At 43.1% G+C, this 13,326-nt stretch overlaps 1 protein-coding gene across 2 annotated transcripts in view; it reads left to right on the forward strand.

Annotated features, from left to right (window-relative positions):
* The window catches only part of LOC122548559 (WD repeat-containing protein 26), a 101,054-nt gene that overhangs the window by 9,660 nt on the left and 78,068 nt on the right, over positions 1–13,326 (forward strand). Inside the window, exon 4 of one of the 2 annotated variants that reach the window (XM_043687373.1) lies at positions 4,777–4,910. In XM_043687373.1, the coding sequence (XP_043543308.1) occupies positions 4,777–4,910 (134 nt within the window). Of the gene's footprint in view, positions 1–4,773; positions 4,911–13,326 lie in introns of both variants that reach the window. The other variant, XM_043687374.1, reaches the window with a different exon arrangement.

The raw sequence follows: 13,326 nt of genomic DNA on the forward strand, positions 1-13,326 counted from the left end.
GGGAAGGTGCCGGGAGTGGAGGTTGGGTTGGTGGAGGGTGTAGACCTGACAGTGAAGTCGCGGAGGGAGTGGTCTTTCCGGAACGCTGATAGGGCAGGGGAGGGAAATATATCCTTGGTGGTGGGGTCTGTTTGGAGGTGGCGGAAATGACGAAGGATGATACGATGTATCTGGAGGTTGGTTGGATGGTAGGTGAGGACCAGTGGGGTTCTGTCTTGGTGGCAATTTGGAGGGTTGGGGTTCAAGGGCGGAGGAGTGGGAAGTGGAGGAGATGCGGTGGAGAGCATTGTCAACCATGTCGGGGGGGAAATTGCGGTCTTTGAAGAAGGAGGCCATCTGGCTTGTTCGTTATTGGAATTGGTCCTCCTGGGAGCAGATGCGGCGGAGGCAAAGGAATTGGGAATATGGGATGGCGTTTTTACAGGGGGCAGGGTGGGAGGAGGTGTAATCTAGGTATCTGTGGGAGTCGGTTGGTTTATAGTGAATGTCCGTGTTGAGTCGGTCGCCCGAGATAGAAATGGAGAGGTCTAGGAAGGGGAGGGAGGAGTCTGAGATGGTCCAGGTAAATTTGAGGTCGGGTTGGAAGGTGTTGGTAAAGTGGATGAACTGTTCAACCTCCTCGTGGGAGCATGAGGTAGCGCCGATACAGTCATCGATGTAGCGGAGGAAAAGGTGGGGGGTCGTGCCAGTGTAGCTGCGGCAGATGGACTCTTCCACATATCCGACGAAGAGGCAGGCATAGCTGGTGCCCATGCGGGTGCCCAAGGCTCCTCCTTGGGTTTGGAGGAAGTGGCAGGATTGGAAAGAGAAGTTGTTCAGAGTGAGGACCAGTTCAGTCAGTCGAAGGAGGGTGTCAGTGGAAGGGTACTGGTTGGGTCGGCGAGAAAGGAAGAAGCAGAGGGCTTTGAGGCCTTCATGATGGGGAATGGATGTGTATAGGGACTGGATGTCCATGGTGAAGATAAGGCGTTGGGGGCCGGGGAAGTGAAAATCATGGAGGAAGTGGAGGGTGTGGGTGGTGTCCCGAACATAGGTGGGGAGTTCTTGGACTAAGGGGGACAGGATCATGTCAAGGTATGCAGAGATGAGTTCGGTGGGGTAGGAGCAGGCTGAGACAATGGGTCGGCCGGGGCAGTCAGGTTTGTGGATTTTGGGCAGGAGGTAGAAACGGGCGGTGCGGGGTTGTGGGACGATGAGGTTGGAGGCGATGGATGGGAAATCCCCTGAGGTGATGAGGTTATGGATAGTCTGGGAGATGATGGTTTGGTGGTGGGAGGTGGGGTCATGGTCAAGGGGGCAGTAGGAGGAGGTGTCCGTGAGCTGGTGTTTAGCCTCAGCAATGTAAAGACCGGTGCGCCAAACTACCACCGCGCCTCCCTGGTCTGCCGGTTTGATAGTGAGGTTGGGGTTGGTGCAGAGGGAGTGGAGGGCTGTACGTTGCGAAGGTAAGAGGGTTGGACAGGTTAAGGCGGTTAATGTCGTGGTAGCAGTTGGCTATGAAGAGATTGAGGGCGGTAAGAGACATAGGGTGGCTGATTCACTTATAAAAAGATACCTGATCTAGCAGTTAAAAGTCTGTTTACTACAGCTGCTGAAGGAAAAACAAGACTTTTTTTCAGCCTTGAAAGGGCTTATTGCAGAGAACAGAGCTCCTAAACTAGTTGGTTTGACAGCTTTTCTGTGGTCTTCACAACCCTAGGCTGTTCAGCTGCCTCCTTGAAAACCAAACTGTAATCCACAAACAAGTCCATTACTTGTTGCCAACCAAAACTCCATTTGCACACAACCCTTCGACTTCAGTTTATCTGCAACTAACCCTCAGCTGTACAAGTAATTTTCAGAACTGTATCAAGTTACTTGCTTTCAAATCATGTAGTAATCCTTCCAATCCCTGGTTTTAAAACAATTGTCATTTCACTCCACATTTTAAACAAAAAATCATGGAAGTCTGTATGAGAGCATAGATCGAGCAGTTAGCATCAGGTCCAGTAGTCTGCATTTCCAGCAATTTTCATCATCTACTGAATTAGTGTAGAATATTTGTTTGTTAGGGTTAGATTAGTCAGATGTTGTTGCTATTGTCTTAACTTTAATATTAACTTGAGTATATCAAATGTTCCATTTGTAGCAGTTTGATGTAACTAATAGTTTTTTTTTCGGGTCTTTCAGAGACTGGTTGATAGTCAACCATATTACTGAGAGTCTAGTCACAAAAGCCAGGCTGGATAGTGATATTAGATTTCCTTATTTAATTGAATTGCAATGTGGGAGGTTTCATGGTTATTCCAGATTTGTGAATTTAATGGTGGAGCCTGAACTCTGTCCAGATTCTTGCTCTGCATACCTCTGGGATACCAGTACAGTAGCATACTGATCTAGTTGTTCATTTAGACAGGATTTGCACAAGACAATCAACCATTAGCTGTCCCGGGGGGAAAAAAGCATACCAAATATACCAGACGTTTGAGTAGGTTTCAATTTTGTGATAAATTTTGAAGAAATTCTCTGGACTCAGACCTTAAGCGTTGGCAAATTTTATTGCATGATATCATGGGGAGCACATCTTTCCTAATCACGATCCAGCGCTACTTCAAAGCACTCCTGATCGTCATGGACTTGTATAGTATGACAGATGCCGAGTTGACAGTTTCTCAAGACTGTACATAACAAGCTATTGTTTTCGGACCTTGAATCAGTGCAGACTCCAAATACTACATTCGCCTGTTGATAACATCTGCCTGGGTTGCAGTTTTGCTTAACAGGTGGCTGCAGGTGACCGAGCAGAAGACATGTGGGGAAAGCAGAATATTCTAGTTTACTAGGGCCATCCAGGGCAAGGGGTTTTAAGCTAGGCGTGAGCAATATCAGGACTAAATGGCTCTAAACAAGCAGGCCAGCAAAAGCCACTTCCACAGTAAATGTGTGAAACTTGGATAAAACATAACTTCGTTTGAATTATAAAAACAAATGCAAGTATATATATTTTGAGTATCAGAATGATAGATGATTCTCGACCTACTTTAATTGTGGTCTTGAATAGAGAATATCAGGACTTTGACCCTGATGTGTTGTAGATAATGTAGGGACACTGAAGGAACAATACAGTTCTATGTCAAGATGCATGACTTGGCAAGGAGCATGCATCTCAGATGGCACCCTACAAATGGAGTAGTGTTTCCATTTTTCTGGTGCCTTATATCGATTTGCGTGTTAGCAGTTTCGGGTTTGGAAGGTGGTGTTGGAGTAACCTTTGGACATTTGCAGTGTATCTTGTATTTGGTGCACTGCCACTGGTGGGGGTGAAGGGAGTGAATGACAAATGGTGTACCATTTAAGCAGGCTGCTTTATTGTTTTTCAAGTTGTTTGTTATTGGGCATGCACTCATCCAGGCAAAGTCAGAAGTCACATGATGCCAGGTTATTAGAGTCCAACAGGTTTATTTGAAGTCACAAGCTTTCGGTGTGCTGCTCCTTAACCAGGTAAAGTGGAGGGAAGTGCACAGGCACAGAATTTATAGGCAGAGAGATAATTGCAAGATGATTCCAGGTAATTAAGAATGTTAAAAACTGGTAGAAATGCTGAGTGTGAAATGTCGACAGGCTGAATAACTAGTCTTTGCAGGTGATTAAAAAGTGTTAAATGGTGTGAGTAAAGTGTTAGCAGCTGAATAGCAAGTAGAGGGATGATTTATAATCCAAACAAGTTATAAATCTCACAGCACCACTTCACCTGATGAAGGGGTAGCACTCTGAAAGTTTGTGATTTCAAATAAACCTGTTGAACAATAAATTAGTGTTGTGACTTTTGACCTTGTACACCCTAGTCCAAGGTAAGGGGGGGTGGTTTCCAGCAATGGTAATACCATTGAATGTCATGGGGAGATTTAGATTCTCGTTTGATGGAGATGTTTTGCTTGGCACTTGTGTTGCACAAATGTTAATAACCACTTCAGAGCAGGGCCTCGGCAAATGTGTCAAACAGACACTGAGACGTGCAGGTGCGCAGTACCTTGAAAGTGGTATCACGGATAGACAGGATAGGGAAGAAGGCATTTTTCAGGCTTGCTTTCATTGGTCAGATCATTGACTGTATGAGTTGGGATGTCATGTTGTGCTGAGAGTGGTTTGTGTGTGGAATGAACTCAGAAAGCAGTGGAGGTAGATGTAGTTACAACATTTTAAAAGACGTGGATAAGTATAGGATTTGGAAATGTTTGGAGGGATATGGACCAAGCTCAAGCAGGTGGGACTTTTTTAGTTTGGGATACGGTCGACATGGACTGGCTGGACCAAAGAGTCTGTTTCCATGCATCAGTCCGAGCCAAGAAACCATCCAGGTTTTGCAGCATTTATGCATGGACTTATGGGGCCCACATGTAGTTTTGCAAAGGCCTCTTGCAGCCATGTTTGATTAAATGCAGCCTTGATGTCAAGGCAATAGCCCTCCCTTAGCTGTTTTGTCCATGTTTGCACCAAAACTGAGAGATCCATCGCCTAGCTTATTTGATATCTATTGTGTTCACCTCCATATTGAAATCACATATAAAATTATTTGAAAACTGGCAACTGTGATGCTGAGGTCCTCAGAAGGAGGTTGAGACTTTAATCATCAATCCATGTTGTCCTGAAAATTGGAATGGAAGACTGAAGCATTCCTTCACAATCTTAACTCTGACATGACTCAACATGAAAATCATAGCTCAATAATCTAATCTAAACCTACAGATTAATTGTGAAATTCTTGGTCTTTGCTTAATGCTGAATCTTTTTCAGAAGATGAAGTTCTTGCTTCTGCAGCAGAAGTACTTGGAGTATCTGGAAGATGGCAAAGTTCTGGAAGCTCTTCAGGTCCTGCGCTGTGAACTGACTCCTCTGAAATACAACACCGAGCGTATCCACATCTTGAGTGGGTAAGAGAAAAGCAAGTGCTGATAAGTGCAAACATTTTTTTATTCATTCATGGGATGTGAGCGACACTGGCTTGAGCAGTGTTTATAATCCATCCCTAATTAAGAGTCGCATGTAGGTCAGCCCAAGTAAGGATAGTAGTTTTCCTTCCTGAAGAACATTATGAACCAGATGAACTTTTCTAGCAATTGACAATGGATTCATAGTTGTCATGACAATTCCAGATTTTTTTTAACTGAATTTGAATTTTTCTAACTGCCATGGTTGGATTTGAGCCAGAGTCTCCACAGCATTACCTGCATGTCTGAACGAATAGTCTAGCAATTATATTAGTCCACTACCTTCCTGTTAAATCACATGGCTCACTAAACTTTAATTATGCTTTTTTTTGGTACTTTAAGATTACTTCACATCTTATTGGGTACTGTAAGGAGTCCTGCAGTCATTGCTTGGAGGAAGTAACTGTGCTGTTAACAAAATTTATGGTATTAGCTACTAAATGATGATTATAGGTGGGCACCTCAATCCATTTCTAAAAATTCTGCATTTTTGAGTTAATCTTTGGCCTCATTTCCATGACCTTCACAGACATGTTCTGGCTGGTGCGTTGCTGATTTCTGAAATTCTTCAGACTAGAGTGATGAAAATTATACTTGAGTGCTGTTTTAGATATTTTTAATTTGAGCTGGGCAAGTGCGACTTGATTCCAGAACTTCTGGCTGAGAGGTAGGAACACTAAAACAGAACCCTCTGTGCTAAGTAATCTATTTTATTTTGTGCTTTCATCTAAATGAGCTGACTTGTGCTGGGGGTTGATTTTGTGATGGGTGTTATCCATTCCCTATATTCTTTCCCTGGTGGATGGGGCAAGCACACTATTTCTGGGAGAAATTACGGAAGACAAGACTTTCATGTACTCTGCATACGGGCTTGTTGAATAACAAGCAGTAACCCCATTATTTTCTTCCATGAAGCCTACCAAAGGTGTATATTTTATTTAATCACCAAAATACTAATTTTTATTCTGATCTGTAATAAAGAGAAACAAAGAAATTATCACCAGGTTTATTCAGTAAACTCAAATAATTTCTTATAAACAAACATATCATTACAATAGTCATCGGAGATCACTCGCTAATGAGTATGATTGTGCACCTAGAAATTCCTCGTCATTGGTTCTGTGGGTCCTTGCGTGGTTGAGTCTGTTCAGAGGGCAGCTCCTCTGACCATATACTTGGCAGGTGTATCTGGGGTATAGAATTAGTCTGTGCATTTGATCACTAAGAGGGGATCCTTTCTCAGGCTCCTTTATTGTACTTCCTATCACAATGGGTATTTCGAAGAATTGTCCTTTCAAAAATGAGGTTCCTCCAAGTGGAACAGAAGTGTCCCAGGCGTTGGTGTTATTGCATTTCTTGAGGTAAGCCTTCAGACAGTCTTTGAAGCACTTCTCTCATTAGAGTGTCTTTCTTGAGCTAGGCCAGGAAGATTTGCTTTGGGAGTCAGAACTCAGACATTGTAAGCATGTGGCTAGCCCAGCGAAGTTGGTTTTGAATAATCATGGCCTTGATACTGAAGCTGTTGGCTCCTTCATAAATGCTTATATTAGTATGCCTATCTTCCTAGCTGATGCGGAGAACCTGTCTGTGTTGTTGATACTTCTCCAGGGCCTTGAGGTGGCGTCTATACGTAGTCCAAGCTTTTGAGCCATATAGAAGAGTTGGAAGGACGACTGCCTTGTATACGAGGATCTTAGTACCAGCACACATCATGGACATCGAAGACTGTCATCCTTGGGTGTCCAAAGGTGGCACTCACTGATTGGATGCAGTGTTGGATCTCTGCATTGATGTCAATCTTAGATGACATGTGACTCCTCAGGTAGGCAAAATGTTCCATTTTTGAGAGGATTGCTTTGTTGATCTTAATGGATAGACTGGAACTTGCCCAGACATGGGTTGGCAAAGGACTTAAGTCATCTTGAGATCAAGGCTGAGACCAATTCTTCGGTGTACTCCCGCAAAGGTGTTAAGCGAGGCTTGAAGATTCTCTTCCAGGAGAGCAAAGATGGTGTTTTAATCACTTGCTAAAGTTCCACAAACAATGTCAGTGTTGTTTTCTTGGATTTCCTCAGGTTAAAGTTGAAGAGTTTTCCATTCTTCCTGTAGACAATGTCTGCAACTTTGGGAAGCTTATTCTTGACAACATGAAGGATAGTGTCGATGGAGAAAAGGCTGGTGGGGGTGATGATGCATCCCTGCTTGGCCTCCAATGTTTTTATCACCAGTATCTTTCAAGGAAATAGAGGATGTTGATGAATTTCTCTAGGCAGCCAGCCTTTGACAGGGTTTTCCCAGTCAAAAACCTTGGTCAGAACAGTAAAACCTTAACGTGGTTGGCGGTCCTGCATTTTTTTGTGAAGTTGCCGAGCAATGAAAATAGTTTCACTGTTTTGTCAGAAGCCAGAGGTTTTCTGGAAGGATTTCTTCACAGACTGAGAGATATTTGCTACTGAGAATTTGAACATTGATCTTCCCAGCAATGGAGAGTAGGGAGATTCCTCAGTAGTTTCCACAGTGCACTTTGTCACCTTTTTGAAGACTGTGATGATGGTGGATCCCTGCGATCAGCAGGGATTTATTCTTGTCCCAGACTTTCAGGAGCCATTGAAGATGATGAGTGAGCCCTGCTTCCCCAAGTTTGAAAATCTCTGCTGGAATCCTATCCAGCCCTACGGTATTTACATTCTAGATGTAGGTTAGCTCACTGAACTGGAAGATTTGTTTTCAGACATTTCGTCACCATACTAGGTAACATCAGTATGCTGCAGGATGAAGCACTGGTGGCATGGCCTGCTTTCCATTTGTGCCTAAGTTTCCTCAGGTTGGTGACATCATTTCCTGTGGTGACTTCATTTCCTATTCTTTTTCTTGTGGGATGGTAAATGCGATCCAAGTCAATGTGTTTGATAGAGTTCCAGTTGGAATGTCATGCCTCTAGGAATTCTTGTGCGTATCTTTGTTTGGCTTGTCCTAGGCTGGATGTGTTGTCCCAGTCGAAGTGGTATCCTTCCTCATCTGTATGTAAAGATACTAGTGAGAGTGGGTCATGTCTTTTTATCGCTAGTTGATGTTCATGTATCCTGGTGGCTAGTTTTCTGCTGTTTTCCAAAATAGTGTTAGAGTTCTTGCAAGGTATTTTGCAAATGACATTTTTGCTTGTTGTTCATTAGTTGCTGTTTTAGTGTGTTGGTGCGTTTGTGGGCTACCATGATGCCAAGAGGTCTGAGTAGTCTGGCAGTCATTTCTGAGATGCCTTTGATGTAGGGTAGAGTGGCTAGGGTTTCTGCATGTGTTTTGTCTGCTTGTTGGAGTTTGTTGCTGAGAAGTCGGCAGACTGTGTTCATTGAGTACCCATTCTTTTTGAATACACTGTATAGGTGATTTTCCTCTGCTCTGCGTATTTACATTCTCCTCATGTTTAATGGTGACTTTGACTTGCCACACTTGCTGGGAGTCTGAGATCTTTGGGGTGTTAGGGTTCCCTCGAACATGTCCTTATCTGTGATCGTATCGTGCTTTGCAATAAATGGCTAATGAGCTGCCGTATGGAGTGAAACTGTCCCATTAATCTCAAGCATTGAGAATCATATGAGATGACGGTACAATTCTGCAGAAATGGATGTTTAAAAAATTCCAGAGGGTGTAGGAGTAGAAATAGGTCATTTGGCCCTACCGTCAACATGCTGGGGTCTACCATGTAAATACAGCGACTATGAGCAGTTTAGAGGCTAGGAATACTGCAGTGAGTAACTCCCTCATGACTCCCCCAAAGCCTGTCCTTCATCTTGGAGCACAAGTGAGGAGTCTGATGGAATACTCCCCACTTGCACAGATGACTGCAACAACAACCCTCAAGAAGCTTGACACCGTTCAGAACAAAGCAACAGCACCTATTTACAAATATTCACTCCTTCTGTCATCATCATTTAGTACAGAGGATCTTTGATTATCCTAATATCGAATTATCCGGCAAGATCTCAAGGTCCCGATGCTTGGCGAAACTGTTATCCGGCATTCGATTATCCAGAATTCAATTTAACCAAACGAAATACTCCACGCCTGTGTCCTTTGGGTAATCGAGGTTACTCCTATTTGCAAGAAGAAATAGAGAAATTCACCATAGATCCTTAGACCACCTTCTCAACTAATGGTGACTTCCATATAGGACAAGGATGTGGGAACCCAATCACCAACAAGTTTCCCTTCAAACCGTTCACCTTCCTGATTTGGGAATATATCACCATTCCTTCAGTGTTGCTGGGTTAACATCCTGGAGTTCCTTCCCCAATGGCATTATGGATCTACATGCAGCACACGGGCCACCACCTTATCAAGAGATGGGCAATAAATGCTGACCCAGCTAGTGATGCTCGTGTCCCATGAGTGAATATTCAATAAAAGGTCTGCTCCATCATTCATTGAGATCATAGCTGATCTGATGATCCTCCATTTTGCTGCTTTTCCATGAATTCCCTTGTTTGATCGTGAAAAACAACCTATCTCAGTTTTGAGTAAGATACTTAACAACCAAGCCTTGACAGGTCTCTGCAGTGAATGATTCTACAAAATCACTACCCTCTGAGGGGGGAGAAAATGCTATTTATTGCTGTCTTAAATGGATGGCTCCTTATCCTGAGATTATGCCCTCTGTCCTAGACACACTCACACAAGGGGAAAGTCCTCTCTGCATCCACCCTATCAAGCCCTCGAGAATCTTTTATGTTTTAATAATGTCCTCTCTTGTTCTACTTAATTCCAATGACTGCAAGCCAATCTACTAAACCTCGTCTCATATTAATGACTTGGTTGACAGAGTAAGTTATGCTATCATCAAGTTTGCAGATGATAGAAAAATAGGTGGAAGGGCAAGTAGCAAGGATAAGTCTGCAATGGGTCAAAAAGCTCCATGGAGTGAGCTAAAAGTTGGCAAATGGAACGCACGGTGGGAAATTAAGAGGACATTCCAGGGAAAGTCCCTTCAAACCTGGGATCAACCCTTGAACCTTCTCTCATCTGTCTCCAAAGCCAACCTTTCATTAAATAAGGCAATGAAAACAGTTTACAATATTGTAGGTGTAGTCTGACTAGTGCTTTATATAGTTATAAGAAGACCTCCCTGTTTTAACTTTCTATTCCATTTGAAATGTGCCTGTCTTCCTATTCAACCCTTTTACAAATGTTGGGTGATACCTTTTTTGAGATTTATGTTTGAAGACCCCCCAAATCTCTACGGAACTGCAGATTTCTGCAGGCTTTCAGCATTTACAAGGATGCTGCCAGGGTTGGAGGATTTGAGCTGTAGGGAGAGACTGAACAGGCTGGGGCTGTTTTCCCTGGAATGTCGGAGGCTGAGGGGTGACCTCATAAACGTTTATAAAATCACGAGGGGTACGGATCAGGTAATTAGACAAGGGCCTTTCCCTGGGGTGGGGGGAATCCAGAACTAGAGGACATAGATTTAGGGTGAGACGGGAAAGATTTAAAAGGGACCTAAAGGGCAACTTTTTCACATGGAGAGTGGTGCATATATGAACTGCCAGACGAAGTGGTAGAGGCTGATACAAATGCAACATTTAAAAGGCATCTGGATGGACATACGAATAGGGAGGTTTTAGAGGGATATAGGCCAAATACTGGAAAATGGGACTAGATTAATTTAGGGTGTCTGGTCGGCATGGACGAGTTGGACCAAAGGGTCTGTTTCTGTGCTGTACATCTGTATGACTCTCTTTAGATATTATTCAGCTCTTCTCCCTGTCAAAGTGCATATCCTCTTAATTTCCCACCGTGTGTTCCATTTGCCAACTTTTAGCTCACTCCATGGAGCTTTTTGACCCATTGCAGACTTATCCTTGCTACTTGCCCTTCTGCCTATTTTTCTATCATCTGCAAACTTGATGATAGCATAACTTACTCTGTCAACCAAGTCATTAATATGAATCATAAATAATTGTGGTCCTAGTACTGAACCCTGTGGTGCTCCATTAGTTACAGGTTGCCACCTTGAAAATGCCTTCTTATTCCAACACTAACTTGTATTAGCCAGTCCCCTCTCAATGCTAATGTACTACAACAACACCATAGGTTTTTGTCTTAAGTAACCGTACGTTCGGTACCTTATTGAGTGGTTGTTGGTGTTATTTGTGTCCTGTACTGTGAAGATTGATATAGAGTATTTACTTGACACTGCTGCATTTCCTGGTTCTCCTCGGCCTGTAAATGTTATGCATTATTATTTGCCATTTCCTGCACCAAGGGGTGTCTCTTCCTTTTTATATATTTTAAGAAACTGTCAGTTTGTTTTTATGTTGTAGTTTACCTTTTTATTTTTTTTTTAACCATCTTCTGTTGGCTTTTACAAATCCTCAAATTAATTGTACACAACTGGGAAAACACTGGTGGCCCAAGCATCTGTATTCAAAGAATCCAAATAGAGTTCTTACTGTCTGGTTGATTTCCTGTTGTCAAAATCTCAACAACGCTAGGAGCTATAGTATCAATGGCTGATACTTAAATTCACCTTCAGTTTAGATGAGAGTCAGACATGCATTTTAGTAAGTAACAGTTGAACTTTGAGTTGCAGTAGTTAAAATACTGACTTCTGGAACTTTAGTCATTGCCAGAAGGTATTTTATTGAGAGATATGTGTTGCTTGTCCTAATTTAAGGTTTCTTTTCCTTCAACTAGTACACTTAAGGTTTTTTTATTCAGTTGTAGGACATGGACATTGCTGGCTGGCAGCATTTATTGCCCCTCCCTAATTGCCCTTGAGAAAATGTCAGTGAGCTGCTGCCTTGAATTGCTGAAGCCTACATACTGTAGGGAGGGAATTCAGGATTTTTACCCAGTAACACTGAAGGAATATATTTCCAAGTTAAGATGGTGAGTAGCTTGGAGAGGAACTTGCAGGTGGTGTTCCCATGTACATGCTGCCCCTTGTCCTTCTAAACAGAAGTGGTTTTGGGTCTGGGAGATGTTGTCTAAAGGTCTTTGGTGAATTTCTGCACTGCATCTTGTAGATGTACACACTGCTGCTTTTGAGCATCTGTGGTGGAGGGAGTTGATGCTTATGGTTGGTGTGCCAGTCAAGCAGGCTGCTTTTTCCTGGATGGTACCTAGCTTCTTGTGTTGTTGGAGCTGCATCCATCCAAACAAGTGGGGAATATTCTATCACAGTCCTGGCCTGTGCTTTGTACAAAGGAACTTCGATTATTCAATTATCGGATTATCCAGTAAGATCGCAAGGTCCAGTTTCTCGGCTAAACTACATTATCCGGCATTTGATTATCCAGAATTCAATTAACTATGGTCATAGTTCTTGCAGTATCCAATGTCTCCATCTATTTCTTTATCATGGGGAGTGAATTCAATTGCCTGAAGTCCGGCATCAGTGATGCTGGAGACTATGATGGAGGCCAAGATGGATCATCCACTTGGTCCTTCTGGCTGAAGATTGCAAATGCTTCAGCCTTGTCTCTCGCACTGATGTACTGGGCTCTTCCATCATTGAGGATGGGATATTTGTAGAGCTGACTCCTCTTCTAGTGAGTTGTTTAATTGTTGACCACTATTCATTACTAGACTTAGTGGGATTGCAGAACTTGGATCTGACCCATTAGATCTATTACTTGCTGTTTGGATGCAAGTAACACTGTTAGCTTCACCAGGTTGACATCACCTTTGTAGGTGTGGCTATTGCTTCTCCTGGCATGTCTTACACTTTCCATTGAACCAGGATTGATGGTATTTTTGACTGGGGAACACGCTGGGCCATGAGGTTACTGATTGTGTTGGAACATGATTCTGCTGCTGATTGCTCACTGTGCCTCATGAATATGCAGTCGAGTTGCCAGATCTGTTCAAATCTATCCCATTTAGTATGATAGCTCCACATGATGCAATGGAGTGTGTTGTCTGAAAGCAGAATTTTGTCTCCACAATGATTTTGTGGTTATTGCTCTTACTGATACCATTGTGGACAGATGCATCTGCAGCAGGCAGATTGGTGAAGGTGAAAGCAAGTGCAATTTTTCCTTCATGTTGGTTCCCACCCTACCTGCCATAGATCCCATCTAACAGCAATGACCATTAAGACCTGACCAGCTCGATCAGTAGTACTGCTGCGGTTTGATGAACCAATTTGATGATATGTGGTAGTCAGGAGGTTTTGTCTGCCCATGTTTAACCTGGTGCCATGAAATGTTGAGGACTCCCAGGGCAACTCCCTCTCAACTGTATACCACTGAGCTGCCACCTCTGCTGGGCCTGTACTGCTGGAGGGACTTGGCATTTGAGGGTTGGGATATCTGAGACACGGTCATATCTATGGAATCATATCTTACAGACAGTGTTAGAC

Source organism: Chiloscyllium plagiosum, chromosome 3 (genome assembly GCF_004010195.1).
Source record: "Chiloscyllium plagiosum isolate BGI_BamShark_2017 chromosome 3, ASM401019v2, whole genome shotgun sequence".
Lineage (NCBI taxonomy): Eukaryota > Metazoa > Chordata > Chondrichthyes > Orectolobiformes > Hemiscylliidae > Chiloscyllium > Chiloscyllium plagiosum.